The 25,083-nt window shown below is 32.7% G+C and overlaps 4 protein-coding genes across 4 annotated transcripts in view; 3 read left to right on the top strand and 1 right to left on the bottom strand.

The window, feature by feature from the left end:
* Nucleotides 1-730: 730 nt before the first annotated feature.
* Nucleotides 731-2,363, top strand: HELRODRAFT_171920 (hypothetical protein; the record flags this gene model as incomplete). The annotated part of the gene is made up of 3 exons (XM_009018603.1): nt 731-899; nt 1,061-1,285; nt 2,203-2,363. 3 exons carry the CDS (start codon nt 731-733, stop codon nt 2,361-2,363), a joined length of 555 nt encoding a protein of 184 aa, XP_009016851.1.
* Nucleotides 2,364-12,901: 10,538 nt separating this feature from the next.
* Nucleotides 12,902-13,840, top strand: HELRODRAFT_171919 (hypothetical protein; the record flags this gene model as incomplete). Its single annotated transcript, XM_009018602.1, has 3 exons — nt 12,902-13,148; nt 13,301-13,468; nt 13,584-13,840. The coding sequence occupies 3 exons, from the start codon at nt 12,902-12,904 to the stop codon at nt 13,838-13,840; spliced, it is 672 nt and encodes a 223-aa protein (XP_009016850.1).
* Nucleotides 13,841-15,085: 1,245 nt separating this feature from the next.
* Nucleotides 15,086-15,659, top strand: HELRODRAFT_171918 (hypothetical protein; the record flags this gene model as incomplete). The annotated part of the gene is made up of 2 exons (XM_009018601.1): nt 15,086-15,386; nt 15,445-15,659. The coding sequence occupies 2 exons, from the start codon at nt 15,086-15,088 to the stop codon at nt 15,657-15,659; spliced, it is 516 nt and encodes a 171-aa protein (XP_009016849.1).
* A 4,711-nt stretch (nt 15,660-20,370) lies between these two features.
* Nucleotides 20,371-25,083, bottom strand: part of HELRODRAFT_150377 (hypothetical protein) — a gene marked incomplete at both ends in the record, with an annotated part of 5,454 nt that continues 741 nt past the window's right edge. Inside the window, 8 exons of the mRNA XM_009018600.1 lie at nt 20,371-20,442; nt 20,782-20,856; nt 21,074-21,148; nt 21,772-21,894; nt 21,983-22,069; nt 22,270-22,491; nt 22,991-23,049; nt 24,968-25,049. Coding sequence (XP_009016848.1) covers nt 20,371-20,442; nt 20,782-20,856; nt 21,074-21,148; nt 21,772-21,894; nt 21,983-22,069; nt 22,270-22,491; nt 22,991-23,049; nt 24,968-25,049 — 795 coding nt within the window. The remainder of the gene's footprint in view (nt 20,443-20,781; nt 20,857-21,073; nt 21,149-21,771; nt 21,895-21,982; nt 22,070-22,269; nt 22,492-22,990; nt 23,050-24,967; nt 25,050-25,083) is intronic.

Here is a 25,083-nt window from a genome sequence, read left to right as displayed (position 1 = left end):
CCTGTTACCAGAACATACTAGTCCAACTTAACCCGACTTTTAGTTAACAATACAAATTTTGATAAAGATAATGAAGGAGTTACTGTTTTGAAACTTTAAAAAAATATATCGACGTTGCCAAAACCGAAACTCCAGCCGAAACTAAATTATTTGACCAAAACCGTCCAAAACCCAAACGCTAACCAGACCCTCGGTCAGTCTCCAGTTTAAATTTATTTAAGGTTAAATTTTTGGAATTTTTCATTGCAGGACGTTGCAAGCAAGAAAGCTTCATGTTAGTACAATTTTCATTCATTTGATGTTTTTAAAATGCTGGAATAATACATTAAAAATGAAAACATTCAAATTAGCCATTATTGCGTTAATCCTGTTAAATTAACTGTTAATAAACCCTGCAATTCTACAAACAATGCACTCGATAAAAGTAAGAAAATATTTTTTGGAAATCGGAAAAATTTGGTGACCATTTGGAAGGTTTTCTAGGATTAGGTTAGTGGAGGCTCTGCGTATCACAGTGTATATATGCCTCTGAAAAATTTGCAACAGTGTGATGAACGGCAATGATTTTGTTCAATTGAACCTTACTAAGAAATTTTGTTTATAAATGAAACCAATTAGTCTCAAGAATTTGATAACTTTTGTTAACGCCAAATAATTTTAGAATTTTAAAAATAAGTTTAAAAAATAGTTTTATTTTTAAATAGATTTCAAAGTAAATAAAGTGTTGAAGATGTCGGTGGACAACGAATTAAGAGAGTTGTATGTGAACGGACTCAACATACCCGTGGTGCCAGCAACTTTTCCAAACGCTCTCCTATGGAACGTACCTGACACATACAAGCTGACATGCAGGGTCCTCTATGTTCTTGCAATAAAAGGATGGAACAATGGCCACTATGGTTATTATTGCAAATCATTTAATTGAAAAAATGAGATACGTAGAGTAATGTTTTTTAAGTACAAATGATTCCATGAGCACAAAAACTGTCTTTGTCCAAACTTTTTTACTGCCAAAAATGTTAAATGTTTTATCAAAATAAATATTATCGATTGACCAAAGGTGGTTTAGTAGTCAGCACACCAGACAACTACATCCTCACCAACAAAACTTGGAAATGCAATATAACCTACCACAGTGGTTGGTACAAAATCAAGTATGACGATTCACTCTGGCCTGTTGCTCGTTACGGCAGTGCTCAAGGAGACAGCTCCATCAACTCACAACTCTCTCCTATTGTCAAGTGGATCATTGATCCCACCGACTGCTTGAACTGCATTTTCTACTGTAGGAAGACTTTCACAAGCGAGTATTTTTTTAATGAATTTTCAAATAAATTTATATTAATAGTAATGATTTGTTCACCTCAGGTCCCTAATATGAATGGCTTATGCCATCAAAACAGAACATCACTGATAAACACACTTCGTTAACATATTGTTTGTGGAAATTTTCATATCAATTTCTATGCTTGCCTAAACAGTTTGCACTATTTAGAAATACAAAACAAAATTTTCATCAAATACCAAAATTGAACTAAGCCCAATTTTAATGAATTAATTTAAGTTTTAAGAACGTTTAAAATTTTATCAGTATGTGTTGGTAACTGTTGGTAAAGCACAATGAGAAATTTCACATATTTATCGTTTTGAATGCACCTCGTATCTAATATAGAACACTCAAGTCATATACATTTTTATACTATCGCTTTCATCAGCACTGTTTTTGTCTGTCAACGAATGCATGTATGAAAGAAAGGTGTCACTTCTAATAAATATTTATTGCTTTTAACGTTAATATCGTTGTAATTGTGTGGAAATTCTCCAAAAAATAATTAACAACAAAACATCTTATTAATTATAAACTCTGGACGTTAGAGATATATCATAGCAGCCTGTCAGCTCTTGACAATCGTCAAGCGTTAATTAAGTGTTTGGGCTTTTTGTCGAAAATTCTCTTTCAAAAACACAGAATAGTATAAGATACTTGAAAGCTATAAAATTGAATGATTTGATGCGTTGTGCTGATGAACAAATGTCATTTTGTGTATGATTGCTTCTACTTTTACTATTCATTTTTTCCTATTTAAAAATTCATTTTAATGTGACCAAACTATTTCTATTCAACAAATTTTTTTTCAATTTATGTTTTTTTGAATAAACTTATACGAAATTATTTTTATGAGGCCACAATTTGACAAACAGGTGTTAATGATACACTAATTATCTCAGTTCAAGTGAATGATATAAGAGCGTTAGTGTGTATGGCATTGTTTAAACCTGAATGTTTCTGTCTCCCGTCCATTGGTCTGCCTCTCTTGTTCTGCATAACGATCTTCACCTATTTTGAAAAGATGCCGGCATGAGTTTGAGAACCTGCTACTCAATAAAGTTTCCACTGGATGGATTATCGGTTGGAAACAGCAGCCAAACAGCTCAACTTCCTCCAATTTATGTGTTAGTTTTTTATTTTCTATTAAAAACTTTTCAAAATGTTTTATTTAGAAATAAATTTTGCGGCAACTCACGTAAAAGCTGTCATATTGGTTAGTAATTAAACAAATGGCAAACAAAATAAACAGAAACAAGCGAAAAAACCCCATCAAAATGTTCCAACTGAATAAGGAAATGATGTGAGACGAGCGAGAGAGGCATCACCTACATCGTACCTACACGATATCCCCTAGCGATTTCCGATAAATACATCTGATCCTATACACGGTGGGTAATAAATTTTTTCTTATGTTGCACTCATTTGGACACACGCACGCACGCACACACACGCACGCATTACATTCTGTATTTATGACGACACGTGACGTAGCTGAAGCTATTATAGTAAGATAAACTTTCATACGAGTATTTCAGTTACAATATGGTTCTACCGAATATTCTAATTTACAAAAACTTGTTTTTTTTTATTTGGTCTTAACTCTTATTTGGTTTTTGCTTTATTTTAAGTTTTATAATTCCTAATTCAAAATAATTCCTAATTCACAATACCCAAACCATAATTCAACTTTTAATTCATGTATGCTGGCTACTTCTGACGACATCAAACCGGCCATGATTAAGTCAGACCAACAGCTAATATGATAATAAAATAATAAACTTCAGTATTAAAATCCATTCTCAGTCATTTGATAATAGCGTTCACTTATTTGTAGCTGAAAAACCACAATCAAGGATTTAATATTTTATATTCCTGTAGCTATAATCATACATTGCTATGAAAATGTCATCGATTGGTTTTGAAACTTTGTTTTACATTTTGAAAATGACATAATATTTCTGTTAGTTTTAAAAAAATAAAACTGAATTTTAAAAATCTGAAAACGATATTTGTTGACACGGGCTCAAATTTATAAAAACAAAACAAAATTATAACCGATGACAACCGCCTACCATGAAATACATGAACTGTGAACATCAGAGATTTAGCAAAAAACCAGACAGTTAATAAGAATCTGAAATATCACGTCAAGCGTTAAGTCAGTGTTTGGCTTTTTGTCCAAAATTCTCTATTTATAGCACAGCATTTATATAAAACTTATTGATAGGATAAAATTGAAATCTTTGAGGTGTTGTGTTGCTGACAGACCGTTGCAGATTTCTCTATCAGTGAACTACAGAATAATAAATAGAGTAATTTGGAGTCTGCACAATAACTAGGGGCCTCTATGCCTGTGATAAATTCGGCCCTAACAGTATGCCAAAATTTTGCTGGCTTTTAATGGAAATGTACATTTAGTAATGGTAATTGTTTGACTGTTTCCAGTCATTTCCTTCCTAACTTATGTTTTACGCCACGCACCGCGTTCGTATGAATGGATACATCGTTTAGGTTTTAGGATTCCATTTGCTAATTGATTTTAAAAATTCTTAAAGTCAAATTTGAAAAAATGAAAGTTCTGCAAAATAGATATTTACTTCAGTAAATGTTTGACGGTTTCTCATCATTTCCTTCCAAACTATTGTTTGTAGACCGCGTTTGCATGAATGGTCCATGCATCGATTACGTTTTAAAAGTCCATTAGCTAATTGACACGAAATATTTTAAAACAAAACATAGCAAAATAACAGTTTGGGTAGAATTAGCATTGTAAATAGTGACAAAAAAGAATATGATGCTATCGATGAAGAAAAGGTGACCAAGGAAGATAACAAGCCAATAAAGAAACCTGACAACTAATTTCCATCTAAGTTCATTTTGACAAAGTCAATTTCCAACTAAGTTCATTTTGACAAAGTCAATATTTCCTTATATAAACATGAAAAAAACAATGATGATGATTCATTCGGAATCGAAATATGGCCCTATTTGCAGCATGAATTCGGAAAATAAGTTTATTTTGAATTTTAGTAAACTAAACGTTCACCAAAAAACTTTAGGGAGAAAAATTGAAAAAAACGAACTACAAACATATTAACGCCAAACATTCGGTAGAATTTATAGAATATTGTTAAAAAAAAATATATATATAAAGTTATAATACATTTATAATGTTGTATTTACACATTCAAATTGTACAATTGCGTTATGGTGTGGTCTCAAATTATTTTGAATTTTCTCAGAAAAATTTAAACTTTTTACTAAATACTAACTTTTATAAACAATTTAAAAAAATTTTAATTTGACTTCATTGCGATATCGATAATGATTTTTGTGACCTGACTGATTAAAAAGCATGAAAGAAAATTTTTAAAATAGGTTGGAGAATTTGTTATATTGGGATATTCGTATATAAAGCGAGCAAAATTTTAATCTGCTTGGAATCGGATGTTAAGCAAGGTGTGGTCTCAAACTATTTTGAATTCCCGCCGAAAAATTTGAACTGCGTGCGTAAATATTTAGCACTGGTTACAGTTGCTTTTATGATGAATTTATATTATATATATATATATGTATATAAAAGTATATATATATAAATTGACAAGAATCCATGTATGCAAATAATTAATAAGATTATAAACCTATTCTCATTGGCTCAGATTTGATTGGCTCGGCCTGAAATCTATCTGCTTGGCTCGGCTTGAGAGTCAGGCCGAGTGAAGCCGTATATAAATATTTAAATTATACAAGTGATGTTAAGCAAGGTGTGGTCTTAAACTATCTTGAATTCCCGCCGAAAAATTTAAACTGCGTGCGTACATATATAGCACTGATTACTGTTGCTGTTATGATGAATTTATATATAATATATATATATATATACATATATATATTTAAATATATAAATTAACTAAAATCCATGTATACAAATAATTAACAAGATCAAATGTTTATATAAAAAGCAATATAGCAGATTCAACCAGCCAAGCAGAAAGTTTCGAAGGCGTTCGTTCGATAGTACGGTTAGCATTGTTGTTAAAACTGTATAGTGTAGCACATACATTAAACAAGTTTTTAACTGATGTGAATGATTGAAATGATGACAATGTATGGTTGAAACGAGTATAAATAGGGGCTGAGAGAGCGTTGAAATCAGAACAGGCATTTCTGCCTCGCTCGAGTCAGAGTGCATGATCTCATTTTTTAATATTTATATTTTTTTAATTTATTTATTTTTATTTATTTTTATTTTATAGAGTTATATAGAGTTTGCATATCTGTGGTTTGTGTGTTTGTATGTTGTATTTTTTTATATTTTAGGTGGGTTCTTTAGCGGTTGCTCATACATACATACATACATACATCATGTTTGTTTGTGTGGTAGTATTTTATGTTCTTTTTTACTCCTTTTTCTCTTTCTTCATGAGACTTAAGTTGAGTTAATGAAACGTAGTAGATGAGATTGAGATTAATTTATTATATAGGTAGGCTAGGGCATAAGGTAATTTAGTTACATAGGTAGGTTAAGAACTTATATTCTTTTACTCTACTTGGTGGTGTGTTTTTTGTTTTGTGTTTTTTTTTGTTTTGTTTCATACCATACATATAACAGGTACGCGGTGGTTCCTGGTTTTAGTGGGATTTTTATTGATTGAATGTGGTAGTATGCATGGTTATATAGAGTTATATAGAGTTATATAGAGTTATATAGAGTTATATAGAGTTATATAGAGTTATATAGAGTTATATAGAGTTATATAGAGTTATATAGAGTTATATAGAGCATAAATCTTATATAGATACCTTTCCTTGAGGTTCTTTTCTTTGCCGACCGGTCGGCTTCTTTGCGTTTCTCTATTTTCATTTCAATTAATTTAATAAATAAGATTTTTCCATTCATTTAGGTTCATTCAGGTTCGTTCATTCAGGTTGAAGCTTCCAGAGGAGTTCATCGTGGAAGATCAGAATGGTTGTGATGTCACGCTACGTTCGTTCATTCAGTGGCAGAATGCTCGTCTGGCTGGGGTTCGTTTTACGGTTTCTTTGCGGTTCTTTTTTTGCCAGTTAGCTGGTTTTTTCAGCTGGCGGGTTTCACGTTTCCCTATTTTCATTTAAATTATTTAAATAAACATGATTTTTTTCATTTATTCATTTCATTCAGGTTGAAGCTTACAGAAGAGTTCAGTGGCAAAGAACACACGCCTGGCTGGGATACGTTTTATTCTTTATTCTCTGTAATTTAACATTAAGTAAGAATGCTCACACGCACGCACACACACACACAATTACATTAAGTAGCTCTATAGGTAGGTTAGATAGGCGTAATTTTAATTGTAGGTAGGATAGATAGGAAGCATCCAACACTAATGTAGTTTAATAGGTAGGCGCGTAAGTTTAGCTCTTCTATTTTTTCTTGCACTCACATTACACGCATCAGCGTATTACACACACACACACACACACAAATACATACATAAACACATATGTTAGTATTTGAGCGTAATTTTATTTTCATTACACATTCTAATTTATTATTACTAAGGTTGAGAGTAATTTAATTTCATAGGTAGTTAAGGGCAATAATGTAATTCTAGGAACAATCTTGTAATGTAAATTAAAACGCTGTAAGTGTATCGATTGGTAGGTTAATTATAAGTTTTACATTATTATTATTATTATGTTGGAGCCCAAGGCATTACGTAGGTGGTGGGGTGGGTGCCGAAAGGCCAATGAATTGGGCTCTTGAGTTTTGTAATTTGAGGTAAGCTAGGGCCGTTATGTAATGAATAGGTAAGTTAAGGCACGTTGTAACACATACTCATAATAGATTTAGGGTTTAAGTTTTATATTATTATTACTAAGTTGGAGCCCAAGGCATTACGTAGGTGGTGGGGTGGGTGCCGAAAGGCCAATGAATTGGGCTCTTGAGTTTTTTACTTTTAAGTAAGCTAGGGCTTAATTGTAATAAATAGGTAAGTTGAGGGTACGATAGCCGATAGACTCTGAATTTCAAAGTCTGTTGTCAGAGGTTAGACTTTCGACTATCGTACCATTAACATTTTAATATAAATTAGTTAAGGTAATTGAATAGGTAGATAGGATTATTTTTATTAAGCAATTTGAGATGCAGGCACCGCTAAACTTTCTGATGAGAATCTCCCTCTTTTTCCATTCCACGGGCTGTTTCATTATCAATCTCGAGGAGGACTGGCACCAGTTTTGGAGGACAACATTCTGCCTTTGTCGAATGGACGACGGTAAGTTTTTTTTACATTTTACTCTCTTTAATACTTAAAAATATTATTTATCTGCCATTATTTTCAATTTATTTTTTGCTTCTAAGGTTCTAACGTTCATTTACTACTACGCTAATAAAAAATTTTGTCTACAGAATGATGAGAGGTGGGTAGTGGTGGGCGTCAGCACGTTTCAGATGGTGGTCTCATGATGATTTACGTATGATGATGGTGGTGTAAAAAGAATCAGCTTGTTGGCTGTTCGACTGGCACACTAAAGTTCGGATGACATCTTGTGTGCCGACCAGATGGTGATGGTCGGTGCAATGTATTAGAGTAACGACGATTTTTGAAGTAAGTTTTAGTATCGTTTTTTTATTTCTCTCATTTATTCATTCAATCGTTCTTTTTATCACTCAATATTTCAAATTATTCTTCCATTAATTGATTCGTTAATTTATTCTATCCATTTATTCGTTCGTTTCTTTGTTCCTTGATTTACTACTACGCTAATAAAAAAACTTGTCTACAGAATGGTGAGAGGTGGGCTGTGGTCGGCATCAGACCGTTTCAGATAGTGGTCTCATGATGATCGTTCCGATGACAATTCGAGGAAAACAACAACGACGATTTTTGAAGTATGGCTTAGTTTCGTTTTTTTATTTTTCTCATTCATTCATTTTATCACTATTTTTCTAATTATTCCTCCATTAACTGATTCATTCATTCATTCTATTCATTCATTAAACCATTGATTGGTTAATTAATCGGTTAATTCATTCATTCAACCAATCATTCAGTTAATCATTTATTCGTTCGTTCCTTTGTTCCTTGATTTACTACTACGCTAATAAAAAACTTCTACAGAATGATGAGAGGTGGGCTGTGGTTGGCGTCAGCACGTTTCAGGTGGTGGTCTCATGATGGTCGTTCCGATGACAATTTGAAGATAACATTAATGGGAAATTTGTTTTTGTCCCATCGTACCTTTGAAAGTACTCAAATTCGAACAAGGGTTACTTTATTATTTATTATTTTTATTACTTTTTTCCAATGGCTTGTTACAATAGCACCAATACAACACACACGTACACAACATCCATTCATTCGTTGTTATGTTTCTCTTCAACTTTCTATTTTCTTTACCGGACTTAATTTAAGTCATAGGTAAGTTAGGGATTGAGATGAGTTGAGCGATCGTAGGTAGGCTAGGGCTTAACATTAGTTAAAAAGTTTCAAGTAAAATAAAAACGTTAAAATATGTACAAAATAATACCTAAAACATGTAAAATTTCAAAAACATAATAATACAAATTTGTATGTAGGTGGGTGAATTGAGCTAATCATTATAGATAAGCTAGGGCCCTGAGAGTAATTTAATCGTAGGTAGGTGACTGACTACTATTCTTGCGACTTCTTACAAGTTTTTTGTGATGTGTTTGTATTTGCTTCACACCACCACACCACACACACAAACAAAACAAACTAAATTTTATTCTCGTCGTCGCCATGAATTTTATCTTTTTGGACAATTTTTCCAATGATGTCTATTTATTTATTTGTAAAATGTTGACTGGTTTTTGGTTTTTTTTATTTTGGTTATATAATTTTTGGTATTTCCTGATATATTTTTTATATAATTCTGTTTGGCATTATGATTTAGTCATTATGATATGCTGTGAACTGTTTTTTATTAAATGTTCATGTTGCGTGATTGTTCTCCGAGAACTACCGAGGAGTGTTATATTTGGTTGTTTAAAATCCGAATTTTTTTTAAATTGACGTTTTTTAAATTTAAATTTTTTGTCATTTTTCATTTTTGATTGGTATCAAATAAAAGCAACTGTTGTGTTTTTCTTTCTTTACTAAAATCTCAAAATTGTCAAAATTGACTGACTGACTGATTTGATTGATTGATTGACTGACTGACTGACTGACTGACTGACTGACTGACTGACTGACTGACTGACTGACTGACTGACTGACTGACTGACTGACTGACTGACTGACTGACTGACTGACAGACTGACTGACTGACTGACTGACTGACTGACTGACTGACTGACTGACTGACTGACTGACTGACTGACTGACTGACTGACTGACTGACTGACTGACTGACTGACTGACTGACTGACTGACTGACTGACTGACTGACTGACTGACTGACTGATTGATTGTTACTGACGTGTTGTTTTGAGGAATTTATTATGATCTGTCAATCAATTATTTAGTTTCTAAAGCGATATTTCCGCGATGTTCAACAGTGCTAATCAATGAATTTTGCAAATAGATGAGTCTTGAAATCTGCTCTGAACTAAGAGTTCCAGAAAAAAGGACCAAAAAAAGCAAATACAGTTTTAGCAAAAGAGTGTTTAACACGAGTTAAAAAGAAGTGGGAACAAGAAGACAATCGTAAACCGGGACGCTTAGGTTCAATTAATATATCTGATAAGTACTTAGGAAATAATTTAGAATGAGACTTAAAAATTAAAAACTAAACTTGTAACTGAGCGTTTATTTTATGATATTTATTAATTTTTATAATAAATTTGTAAGTCGATAAGGTTTGAGCGTCAGATATGTCACAAAAACTAAACTTGTGACTGAGCATGTTTTTTAGGAAATTTATTAATTTTTTATAATAAAGTCGATAAGGTTTGACGACACAAAAACTAAACTTGTGATTGAGAGTGTTTTTGAGAATATGACGAACTAAACTTGTGACTGAGCGTGTTTTATTAGGGAATTTTATATAAGCTGTCGGTAGGTCGATAAAGTTTGAGCATCAGATATGACACATAAACTAAACTTGTGACTGAGCTTGTTTTTTAGAAAATTTATTAATTTTTTATAATAAATTTGTAAGTCGATAAAGTTTTAGCGTCAGATATGAAAAAAACTAAACTTGTGACTGAGCTTGTTTTTTAAGGAGTTTTATATAAGCTGTCGGTAAGTCGATAAGGTTTGAGCAACTGGTATGACAAAAACTAAATTTGCGTTTTTTTGAGAATATTTAATAATTTGAAAGTCGATAAGTTTTGAGCGTCTGATAAGACAAACTATAACAGATAAACTTTCGGTAAGTCGATAAGGTTTGAGCGTATGATCTGTTTTGATAAATTTAGGGAAGGTAATGTAAGTTTTTGTTCGTGCGATCTAGAGATTGAAGACAGGAGCTTGTCCACGTTCTCGTTTCTAGAGGCCCTCATGTTGTGTTCAATGAGATGTTCACAAACAGCCAGCTGTGTGGCTTACAACTTCTTCAGTACCACCAATCAGTGCCAACTCTTCAATCAAACATTGAACAAGTTCTCTTTACTGTCCGGCTGTCAATATTATCTTAAGAAAGTTTAAAGTAAAAATATAAGTAAATATGATAGTTGACATACATACTAACAATAGTTTAGATGTATGTGTAGTGGATGTAACTCTGACCAGTGATGTGTACATACTAACAATAGTTTAGATGTATGTGTAGTGGATGTAACTCTGACCAGTGATGTGGAAGATGAACTGTGTGAATGGGCATGAAGATTTCGATGGTTCCATCAAATTTTCCTCAAGCATTAGTGATGAGGATGATTATTAATTTTTCTTTCTCTAGTCAACTATATGCTGATGATTCTTACATTTATACTTCTTTTCCTCCATCTAATCTCAATAGTGTTCTTCATAATTTATCTCTATGTCTTTCTTCAATTATCGCTTAGTCTGACTCTATGTGTCTTAAACTTAATTCTTTTAAGTTTGAATTAATTTGTTTAAATAAATCTAAACACTCTATTACTATTCCTCCTATTATCTTGCCTGATTCTAAAACTCTTGATGTCTCTCATAAGTTTCTTAGTCTAGGTTTTATCTTTGATTCTACTATGTCTCTCTCTTCTCAGATTAATACTCTTACTTTCATTTGCGTAGAATAAACAAACTTTTGCCTTTTCTTGATAATCCTACTCTTCTCCTTCTTGTTAATTCGTTATTCTTATCTAGGATTGATTATTGTAACTTGCTCTACTATGGTCTTCCTGACTCTATCCTTTAAGTAAAGCTTTTAACTCTGCTGCTCGTCTAGTTGCCCCTTTCTTTTCTCATATATCTCAATATCTTGTTCTCTTGCACTAGCTATCTATAAAATATAGATTTTTAAAATTTGCACGTTCATGTATAAGTCTCAATCTAAATTATTTCTTAAGTGTTTATCAGATATATTAATTGAACCTAAACGCTCCGGTTTACGATCGTCTTCTTCTTCTCGCTTTTTCTTAACTCGTTTTAAACACTCTTTTGCCAAATCTGCTTTTGCTTTTTCTGGTCCTTTTTTCTGGAACTCTTTACATACTTCTCTGACTACTTCTCCATCACTTGCGAAGTTCAGAGCGGATCTCAAGACCCATCTGTTTTCAAAATTCATTGAGGAGCGCTGTTGAACATCGCGGAAATAGCACTTTATAAGCTAATTGATTGATTGATTGATTGATAACAAAACAACATAACAACAAAACATAACTAAAATAACAAAATAACAAAACTATAACAAAAATGACAATGATGATATTTATAACGCTAAACAAAACGTAGATAAATAGATAGATAGATCTTGCACGCAAACCTGGCAAATGAAGCGACAAATGATGACCTTCGTCGTGAAAGAAATAAAAAAATTACTATATTATTCTTCGTGCGTTCTATTGTAAGATTTCCCTTCAATATTCCAAATAATTTTTTGTCTTTACGTTGAAAAGAAGCAACTAAAAAACTTTCAAACAAAAAACAATTTGTTTTTCTTTTTTAAAAATACATCCGGCCTTTGAAAGAAAGACTCACGACTACTTTATTATGCACGCGTGCATACGTTAACAGCACACAGTGGTGGATCTAGACAATGTTAAGGGGGGTCCAATGTTTGGAAAATTTTTACCAAATGTTTGCTAGTGTGGCCAAAATTAGGCTGGAAAACTTGCAAACATTTTTATTTTTGTTTATCAGACCAATATTTTTGATCAATTTGGTGTTTAGTATTTTTCTGTTTAAAAACTGCCTTTTACAGATTTATAATAAAAACAGCCCGGCACCCCCTTTAGATTCGCCACTGACATCTCTGCAAACCAAGATTCAAAATAGCGATCGTTTCTATATGTAGAAATGTTGCGTGTGTATGCATGCACGCATGCCCATTGTGAGCAATTTATATTTCTAGAATAAGTTAGTTTACCTTTTTTTTATTAAACTTGTATGAAAACAAGCTATTCAAACTTTAATTCATTAATCGTCAGTTATGTATTGTGCAGAAATCTTTCTGATAACTTTTCAAGTATGTATGATCGTTGCCAAGATGAATTGTTTCAGCAGTTTCAAAGAAGATAATATGAGTTTTTGTTCCTGCGATCCAGCGATTGAGGACAGGAGCTGGTCCACGTTCTCGTTTCTAGAGGCCCTCATGTTGTGTTCAATGAGATGTTCACAAACAGCCAGCTGTGTGGCTTACAACTTCTTCAGTGCCACCAATCAGTGCCAACTCTTCAATCAAACATTGAACAAGTTCTCTGTACTGCCCGGCTGTCAATATTTTCTCAAAAAAGGTTAAAATGCCTGTTATAAAACAATCGAATTAATTTGTTTTATAATTTTATTTATCAAAAATTGGACATTTACGTTTTAAATACTTAGTTGATCAGAGTCTGATTCATTTTAACGCCAACACTTGGTTAAGATGCATTGAAATCTTTCAAAGCTCTGACCATCAACGCGGACGACGGCTTTAATGAATTTTACATCAACGGTGACAACATACCCGCATCGTATTTTCCCAATGCTGCGAAGGTTATTAGACCGGACACATATTATCTGATGGACAACTTGGTCGTTCTCGCCATCAAATCACACAACGGCGCTGCTTACGGTTTGCACAATTTTTTTGTTACAAATTTAACCCATAAATATTTTATTAGATAAATAGTTTTTTAGACAAAACCTGATAAAAAAAGAGGGTTATTTGCAACTAATAACATTAACAGGTGGTTTGGCAGCTAGCACAACAGACGGTTACGTGTTGACGAATGAAACTTGGAAATGTACTGAAAGTTATTACAACGGCTGGTACAAAATCAATTACAATGATTCGTCATGGTCTCCTGCCATAGTTACGAAAATTTCAGCTGGCTCTCTTTTCAATGTGAACACCAAATGGATTTCTGTTTCTACCAAATGCAAAAATTGTGATTTTTACTGCAGAAAAAATGTTCTTGGTAATTTTAAGTTTTTAGAAATTTAATTTTGAAAAAATAAAAGTTAACTGAACGTGTATTTCAAAATATTGTATATTTCAGATATTGTTGAGAGGAAGAGTTGTCAAATCAATTAACCATCATGCGGTCCATTAGGGCAATCATCTTGGAGGAAATAACAATTAACTGAATTTTAACGAATATATATATATATATATATATATAAACAAATATATTGCTAAAATAAAGACAAAAAAAAATTAATAACATAATATTTTGATTAGGTTGGAAGTGTTATTTATTGATGGATAATCCTATATTTAGATAGATAGATGATAATATGTTTCGAGCTAAAAATACACGCCATGTTGCAAACATGGGTGGGTGCGTTGGATGGATCGATGGATACAAATTTAGGCAGTGGCGGATCTAGACAACTTTGATGGTGGGGGTAAATTTGAAAAATGTTTAAATTTGAACATTTTTTTTATTTGTACGGAAGTTGAGCAAGATAGTTACGGTAGTGTGGGCAAAATAAGGCTCGCGAACTTTTCTCTGTGCAAAAACTGAGTCTTACTAATTTTTGATACAAATACTGCTCAAAACGGGATAGCCCATCCTGCTCTTCAAGCTCTGCCACTGGAGATAGATATACATATAGATATATGGATCTATATATACACAGACTTGTAGATATACATGTAGATATATAGATGGATGTAGATCCATCCATAGATGTAGATCCTACATCCATAGATATCCGTAGGTATATATATAGATCTACATGAATACATGTAGATATATAGATCTATATATACACAGATTTATAGATATATTTGTATGTGTCATATTAACGCAGAACATACAGTCGAAACGTTCGTGCTTCTGATGACCTGAAGTTTATTGTCATCCATTGTTGTTGGAGGTTTAATATTCCCGTCTGGCACTTTCGCTGAGGAATAATAAAATGGAAACGCCCTTCAAAAAAGTATCGATTTGTTTTTTTTTATATCGACTGACACGCACGTTGAAGGTAGCTTTCTATCAGAAATGTTTCGGTGACATTTTTTTAGGTTTCACAAAGACAGGACGGAAATTGTTTTGTTCTTGAGACTGCACACACTACTACGTTGTTTCAATAGGTGGGCTTATAAAAGCAGTGAGAGATGATTAAAAATAATTGCTTCGTTCATTTTAGTTGAGATTCGATGTTGCCAGACAGATATATTTATGAATTTGTTTTGCTTAAATAAATTCATCATTTGAGATCATTATAAAACCTTCCAATTGTTATGTTTGCTGTGGCGTTTATTTCGTTGAATTTATGGTTACTAAGTATTGGCGCGAAGAAATGTTTCCAAAGATTCGAAGAAGATAATGCAAGTTTTTGTTCCTGCGATCCAGCGATTGAGGACAGGAGCTTGTCCACGTTCTCGTTTCTAGAGGCCCTCATGTTGTGTTCAATGAGATGTTCACAAACAGCCAGCTGTGTTGCTTACAACTTCTTCAATGCCACCAATCAGTGCCAACTCTTCAATCAAACATTGAATAAGTTCTCTGTACTGCCCGGCTGCCAATATTTTTTTAAAAAAGGTAATAAAATTTTTCAACGTTAAAATTTTTGCTCAATTTCTTAAACTACAATCACAAGAGGAACAAATTAAACCAATGATGATCAATACCGATGACGAACTGAAGGAATTTTACTTCAACGGAGAGAACGTACCCGTTGCAATGAACTTTCCACACGCAAATGATTGGGACATTCCTGATTGGCTCGACCTGAGTGGCAGTATGTTCGTCCTCGCTGTGAAGGCCTACAACCGCGTTTTGAACGGTTGGCATGGCTATGTTCCATGTTTATAAACAACCTATGTATAAAAAACAAATAAAAAATTTTTTATTTGACTTAGAAAGTTTTTAATAGAAAATTTAATAATTTTTAAAAAGGAGGTTTCTATGTCGAAACATTAAACAGCTACATCATGACTAACGAAACTTGGAAATGTACCGAAAACTATTACGACGGCTGGTACAAGATCAATTATGACGATTCATTCTGGCCTGACGCATTAGCTGGCGAAAAAAATTTTGATCCCAACGTACCATCTATGTTTAGAAAATCAAGATGGATTACAGCAGTGTCTGACTGCGAAAACTGTGACTTCTATTGCAGAAAAAATTTCATAAGTACTAAACGCCGTTTCATTTTTTAAAAATAATATTTAGGAAATTGAATTTATTTGGTATTTAAGAAAATAATGCTACTTAATTAAACTTATTACCACTTTTTAAAAATTTAGAGCTTGTCAAAAAGAGCAGTTGTCAAGTCATTCACGATGGAGAATAAAATTACTGTTGTGAACATCTTGTTTGCAGTAGAAATCGGAATGTTATACTCGTTTCCCTGATTTTTTCATTATTAACAAATAAAATATCATTTTTAGTTTTTTTAATATTTAAACTTGTAACTTCATCTTTTTTCAGATGTTGTAGCCATATTTAAACAAACTGTATATGAACAAGCAAGTGTTTTAATTTTGTTTCGAGTGTTTTACGTGGTTGTGAAAAAATTTTTTTAACAGGATATGCTAATTTATAATATCAATTTTTAGCACATCTGACGTTTCATAAACAAACTCGCATTCAACATCATTTCATCTCATGTTAAAGTATCTCGAATAATACGAATGGAGTTCACCGTATATTCGAGTAGCATATCAATATGCATATCTGTCCGACCGTGTGGAACAGCTTGCCACAGTCATTGCGATCATCCGTACTGTCTGTCTCTTAGAACATTTAAAAAAGAACTAAAAACATATTTTTTCACTGTTAAACTTTGATAATTTTAGTTAAGTTTTTTTTTTTTTTTTATTATCAGACTGGATCAAATTTGTGAAAGGAACATGAAAATTCCACCCAAATAAACTGTCATGTGATTTGATTGAGGTGCTTCAAAACCATAGGCCCAGACACTACACAAACTTGTGTAAAGTTAGAAAAGTTGTTAAAAATTATGGAAAGATGAAAGCTTACCAAGGTCTGCCATGAAACATCAATTATTAGCGATGAATCTCCAACCAACTGTCATTTGTTTGCATCGAAGTACGCTTTTAAGCCAGTGTTGACGTCGATTAAAATTGAGAGTAACAAAAATAAAACAAATTTTATTATTAAAGCCAAAAAAGTTTATAAGAATTGAAATATAGCTCTACCGAAAACGATATTGTAACGTTTTGTACCGTTCAAATTGACTTGTATCGTATCGTAATATCCATACATGTTATGGTAATAAATCGTATCCAATCGCAATGTAGTGTGCAGTAAGGTGAAGTATATTACGAATTATGAAGTATCATAAATACAACATTACAACATCGTTTGAGTTAGTTTGTCAAAAATTTATATTCTGTAATAATACTCGATAAGTGTAATTAATGCCGTTATAATAATATACAGTAAAAGAAAAATAGATATAAATTTTAACTTTTTAGCAAATAATATACGAATAACAACATGGTAATGTTTGATAGATAGGGTATATACATAAAGATATAATATGTAAACATACATGAGTATGTATGTAGGTGTTATAAATATAGTTGGTTACAAGGTATAAATAACAACGTATGCGATGGTTATATTACTATTATTAGTGAATTAAAAAGTGAATTATTCTCTAGTGATTGAGTAATAGATTAATTATTTGATTGAGAATTATTTAATTAAATTGAAAATAGATAATAGAAAATTAATTGAAACAGAAAAGAAACAACTGTCTTCAGGTTCATTGGGAAAAACCAAAAAAAAAAACGGAAAAATAAAAAAAACAATAACCATAAAAAAATCAATTTCTCGTCCTTCCACTAGGCACTTGATGTATCAACTGACCATTTGCCGTAAAAAAAAGTGGGCAAAAGAAAAAAAAAAAAAAGTAGTAAAAGACAGAGTAAAGCAGCCATAGAACGAGATATTTATGATCATTTTCACTAAAATGTAATAATAATAACAATAATTGCAATAATTCCCGGTAGAAAAAATTAATATGCTTGTTGCGACGAGTCGTGCTAACTGGCAGAGCAATAGTTTTCAACAATAAAAAAAAACAACTACTACAACTACGGCTTTTACTGCTACTACTACCGCTACTTCTGCTACTGCTGCTGCTACTACTACTACTACCCTAAATCTACTACTACAACAATGAACAATAATAATAATAGCCAAACTATCAGCATCCCCATTATCATTATTATTAATTACATAACTATTTATTTAGAAAACCAACAAGAAAATATATCCGACGAAAACAAATTTTTTTCCAAAAAATGAGTAGAGCGGAGCAAATATACAAACAAATTCAAGAAAGAAAAACATTTTTGTTGATCACAGATAAGAAAATAATAATACGAATATACTAATATAGCACGAATCTAAATATTAACAAGAGCCATTGGCCCATATTTATAATAATAATATAATAATCATAATATGTCTTTGTATACTTGGTAGTTCATCTTGCCTGTGATAATAACTATAATAATTTAATTTATTATTCAAGTAATTACACACACACACACACACACACACACACACACACACACACACACACACATATATATATATATATATATAGTATATAGCCATATAATGTTCATATTTTTGTAGGATAAGTCGTTTAAACCAAATAAGCGATCTCTGGTAAATGGCAGATTAGTTTTTTTTTCTCTACTATCAAACCATCATATTTAAAAATCAATTTGTCTACAACTGTAACTACAACTGTAACTTCTTTCATTCCAAATCATTTTGATATGCTGGATTTGAAGTAATAATCAGGCATTTAAAAAAACGTTCATACGGTTGCATTTGCATATAAACTATTTGTGTGTTTTTGTAAACGAACGAACGAATGAAAGGGTGATGGATGGATAAAAGGATGGATGGAGAAATAAATGATTGAATGAATGTATAAGTGGATAGATGAATAAATAAATGAATTAATGAATTAATTACAGAAAGACTGTATATAATCATAAAAGTTTGGAAAACTGAAGCAACTAAATTAAAACCGGATAAAAACTAATAACAATAACACTAATCTGAAAAAATTGAAAGACACAAGGAATGAACGAAAGAAGAAAGAAGGAACGAATGAATGAGTGAGTGGGAGTATAAAAATGAAGGAATGAACCAGTCGAATAAAAAAAAACTACGAATGAATCCCAATTCGAGACACGGTTACTCAAACTAAAAACTAATGATAAACTACTTTATAAGACCTTACCAACATCAACAGCACTAATAACCAACAAATATAATAATAACAATAATAATAATAATAATAATAATAATAACAACATCGTGTGTGTGGCAGCAGTCAATTTTTAAATCCATATATAATTTTTAAATCAATATATATATATATATATATATATATATATATATATATATATATATATATATATATATATACACACATACATATATATATATCATACTTTATAGTCAACATCATTATCATCATCGTGGGTGGCGATATTTAGTACCCTGATGATCATACTTTAATCAACTAACCAAATTTATATTAAATAAATAATAAACTTGTAATTATATATATATATATATATATATATATATATTATAACCATAATTAATAATAACAATAATAATAATAACTACTGTGACAACAAATACTGCTAACGTAGAAGATATTAATAACAAGACAATAAAGAGAAAGAACAATAATAAAGGTGACAATAACAAAAAAATAATAACAATGAAATAATAACAAAGAAATAACAAAATTAGAAATAGAAATAACAATGGAATTAAAACAAACAAAGAACACGTTGCAAAGTTCGAGAGTTTCAACTTTTAAAAAGATGAACGAGTTCGCGCGCGCTTTTTTTACTCACGAAAGTTAAAAAAAAAATTGAAGTATTTCGTTATTGTCTGTTTAATAGTGAAAAAGAAAAATTCGTAACTGTTACATGGCTATTAGTTATATAAAATGAAAGCTTATTAGAGCTAGCAATCATCCTCATCGTCGTCGTCATCATCATCATCCTCATCGTCGTCGTCATCATCATCATCGTCATCGTCCTCATCATCATCATCGTTGTCGTCGTCATCATATTCTTCTTATAGCTTCTTCCTCTTCCTCATCATTATCATCTGTTATCTTTCTCATTCGCCATCTTCATCATCGTCATCATCATCATCTTCATCATCAGAAGTTGAAATCATCGATTGACTGGTTGGACGTAGATGAATCAATGCTAGAGGCTGTATGAATAAATGAATGTATAATCGTATATATTAACATCATTATTAGTAGTAGAGAATACGTAAACAGACATAAACCAACAACCAAACACAAACATACAAACAAACATAGTCAGACAGACAAACAGACAGACAGACACAACAAAAATAAACCTTGCATAGCCGACGGCTTATCGTTACTCTCATCATCTTCGTTTTTATCACCCTCATCAGCATTGTCGTAATCACCAACATCATTGTCGTTATCATCTTCGTCGTGAGTAGAGCTCCCGAACGCCGCAATGAACTTCATGACGTCTGAACACGACAGAATTCCATCCACACGACCAAACACATCTACTACAACTAACCTGTGGACCTGTTCGTGTGTTTGTGTGTTTGTTTGTGTGTTTGTGTGTGCGTGTGTGTGTTTAAGTACGTGTGTGTGCAATAGAAAAACTAGCAGAAAGAGAAAGAAAAAGAGAGAGAGAGAGAGAGAGAGACAGAGAGAGAGAGAGAGACAGAGAAAGAGACAGTTTAATGGATACATACCCATTGCACAATGAAACTCACACGTACATATACATACATAAACACACACACACACACACACACACACACTCACACAAACAAAGACACAAACATACAAACACTAAACAAACAATCATACACGCACAAAGACAACTACACATACATATAAACAAACAAACAAACAAACCTCTCCTTTAACCATCCGCTCAATGATCACATCCATTCTCTCACATTTCATGCATGTCTTTGTCATCTCTAAAGTCTGATGACAATAACAATAATAATAACAATAATAATAATAATTATTATTATATTTTGTCAATAATAATATAAATAATAATAATGAACAATGACGATAATAGTAAAAACAATTACTACTACTACTGCTGATATTGCTGCTACTACAACTACTACTACCGCTATTAACAATGACGACGACAACAACAACAATAACAATAATGATGATGATGATGATGAACGATTCCCACCTTCTCATTGAATATCAGTCCAATTGGTATGTCAAGGTCTGCGTAAGCCTCTTCCGATTCCAAACACTAATATTAATATTATAATGATGGATGACCTATTTATCATAAATTATCATAATTTATTACGGTAAATTTACGCTTACATTACATTGTGGAAAGGTTAAAAGTCATTATTCTTGAGGTTATGAAAAGGTTGAAAGGTTAAAGGCCATTTTTTAGGTTATACATGATGATGGATGGACTGTTATAATGTTATGATGGCTGTGGATTCATTCATTCTTATGTTTATTTATTTATTCATTCAATCATTCATTCTATGATTTATTTTTTTCAATCATTCACTCTCTGACTCATTCATTCAGTCGCTCGTTCAATTACTCATACACTCTTCACGTCATTCATTCATTTACTTATACATTCCTTCATTCAACCTCATTACAGTTTACCTTTACAGACAGACAATCAAACTGACAGTCAACCTGTAAGACAGACAAAAGACAAACAAAAAAACTAGACAGAAAGACAGTCAAACAACCAGTCAAACAAGCGGACATAGAGAAAACTAACTAGACAGACATACACACAAGCAAACCAGCCAGACAACCAGATAAAGAGACAGAGAAACAGACAGACAAACACACAGACAGAAGAACAGGCAGACAGACACACAGACAGACAGACAGACAAACCATCAAGAGAGACTTGTTGAACATGCCGACGAGTTTCATACCCTCATCAACGATAGGGAGGGCAGACACCCTCCTCTCCATCATCATCTCTAACGCCTCTATCAACTTTGACCCCGTTCTTATCTGATGTCACGATGACGATGATGACGACGATGATGATGACGATGACAATCATCATCATCACCATCATCATTATCATCATCATAATCACCATAGCAAGATTCTGGTAGGTTCCAATGTTGGTCTCGGCCAGGGTTTGTTTCATGAAAGAAGGATGAGGCAAGTTGTAATGGCTGAACTAGTGGCGATGATGATGATGATTGCGATTATGATGATAATGATGGGAATTACGATGATAATGATTGTAGTCTGCATGATACTACTACTACTACAACTACTACTACTACTACTACTACTACTACTACTACTACTACTACTATCACTACTGCTACTACAAGAACAACAGCAACTACTACTACTGCTACTACTACTACTTACAAAGAGATACAGATATCTCAAAATTCTCTTGAGTGTTAGCATGTAGAGGATATTCCCAGCCAGGGTATCCACGATGGGAACTCTGTGTATCTTGTTACTCAGCAGCCTCATCACAACGTCGTACATCGAGTCCTTCGGCTCTGAATACGTCATGAACGTTGGCTGCTGTTGCTGCTGCTGTAGCTGCTGCTGTTGCTGCTGCTGCTGTGGATTAGCCAAGATCTCTGTGACGATTTCATAATGTCTTTAATTAACTCTACGTTCACGTGTAAATGGCGTTAGCAATGAACGACAATGGGAAACGTTGTTTTGACACATAAAATTATGCAAATTTACACATTTTCACACACATACTAGATACATACAAACAAACAAACACAATCGCACACACAGTCTCACTCACACACACACACACATGCACACTCAAGTGTAATTAGTAAAGTAGCTGATTGAACTAACCAGCCCAATAGGCCAATGAATGATCTTTACTACTTTCAAGAATGGACTGCAACACCATCGTGCAAAAAAGTTATGAATGAATGAATGAATGAATGAATGAATGAATAAATGAATAAATAAGTAAATGAATGAATCAATCAAGCAATCAATAAATCAATCAATCAATTAAACGCCCAACTGACCAATCAATCACCCACTCAACCAGTCGACCAATCAATCAAACATACTCTTATTATCGAATGCGCAAAAGCTAAACACCAACCATGTTATCCTTATAACACCTCAGCAGAACTTGGATGAAGTGGGTGATGGTCAGCAATCCTTCAATATAAAAATAAATCGAATTAAAAACATTACTTAAGAGCAATATGCTTCCTCAAAAACACACACACCACACATACACTCAAACATTCACACAGAAACACACACACACACACAAACAAACATAAAAACCCACGCATACATAAATATAGCACGAATAAGCCATTGAACTATCATTTATCACACACACGAACATAACAAAATAACATTACATAACCACCTCATAGCAACAACAACAACACACGTTTAGACGACATTTTCCCCGAGATCGGGGGTTGCCGTTTGGCTACCTATGATGAAACAATTGTCACTTCTGTCATCATAAGTAATTTATTTGGCTAATTTTTACGCAGGACGCCCATCCTTACGCAACCACAGTTATAAGCGGTGGGCCTAGCCTTTGATGATCCAACATCACTCACAAGGCAGTGAGGGTCAGTTTAATGTCATAACCAGGACATATAACCACCTCATAGCACTGCAGTAAAAAGTTACACCACAAAACCGGCAACCAAACGAAACGTCAATTTGTTTATCTGATGATCTCAAACTTTTTTTTCTATGCAAACACATGAAAAATTTTTTTGCGTCTGTGCATGCATATGCACATTGCACATATGTCTGTATGTATGTGTATGTATGTGTATGTATGTATTTATGTATGTATTCCCGTGTGTGTGTGTGTGTGTGTGTGTGTTTTTTTGTGTGTATGTGTTAGTATGTATGTGTGTGTGTGCAGTGTGTGTGTGTATGTGTGTGTATAAATTATATAACCACACACATACCATGAAACTAATTGAAAAACCCTACTCAGCCAATCAAAATTAAACCACGCCCATTTTGAATGATAAAAAAAATGTCTATCTACCGATCTGCCAATGTTAATGGGTTCTATCCGTACGGCATGAATAGCTGACAATCTGGGCCACAATTGTAAAAAACAAAGCACCCACACGTATATAATATAGATGCATTTATTTTAGATATGCAGTTCATTTTAGAAAACAAACAAAATTAAATACTAAATACTATAGAAGGTATTATTTTATTTACAAAGGGATTATTTTTATAGCAGAAGATATATTTGCTTCATCTAAACATTACACGCGTAGAAGTATTTACTATTTGTTATACTACTGTATTGAAAGTTCTAGTATATTAAGTAGTATATTACATGAAAGCATTGCTATAGTGAAGGGTGAGCTACTTTTATAAGCGCTTTTTAACGTCTTTAAACGTTTTATTTGAAGTATTTGCTAATGTTTGCTTGTATTTGCTTATGACGCCAACAAGAATATCTTTACTTTCTATCGAGTGTATATAAATAAGCCAGTGACACAACACTGGTAGTTGCTATTGCTACTTTCAATTTCAAGTAGTTGTTTTAGCCAAGTGTGTGTGGGTGTGTGTGTGTGTGTGTGTAATAATTACGTATGACTAATTGTGTGTGAAAATGTGTGTGCGTGTGAGTATGTATTTGTATTCGATAATAATTGTATTTTTTCAACCAAACCATGTATGTGCGTACGTGTGTATATGTAAGTGTATAAATAAAATGTATGAAAATATGTGTGTGTATGTGTGTGTGAGAGAGTGTGAGAAAGAGAGAGAGGGTGTGTGTGTGTGTGTGTTATGTTTTGACTATTTATTATTTCAATATACAAAAATTTTTACTTGCATCAAGGAAGCCTACAATAAAATATCTGCACAACTTATATACGTTTCTGAATCACACTGATGATAGCAAACGCACGCACGCACGCACGCACGCACACACACAAACACACACACACAAACACACACACACACACACATATTCGCTACCGCATCACTATCATCACATATATTACAACACAAACCGTCGACCAATGACTCAACTTTTAGATTACTGCTACTACAATTACAAACCCAAACTGACCAATGAAATCCTGCTTTGTAGTATCCCACAAGGGAGCAGCGTGAATCCGGTTGTCGTTCAAGGCATGGAATGCCTTCTTGACCTGTTTGAGTGGTTTAAAGAAAAAAACTATCATT

The sequence above is a fragment of the Helobdella robusta genome, assembly GCF_000326865.2.
Source record: "Helobdella robusta unplaced genomic scaffold HELROscaffold_22, whole genome shotgun sequence".
NCBI classification, from domain to species: domain Eukaryota; kingdom Metazoa; phylum Annelida; class Clitellata; order Rhynchobdellida; family Glossiphoniidae; genus Helobdella; species Helobdella robusta.
This window is presented reverse-complemented; position numbering and strand designations above follow the sequence as displayed.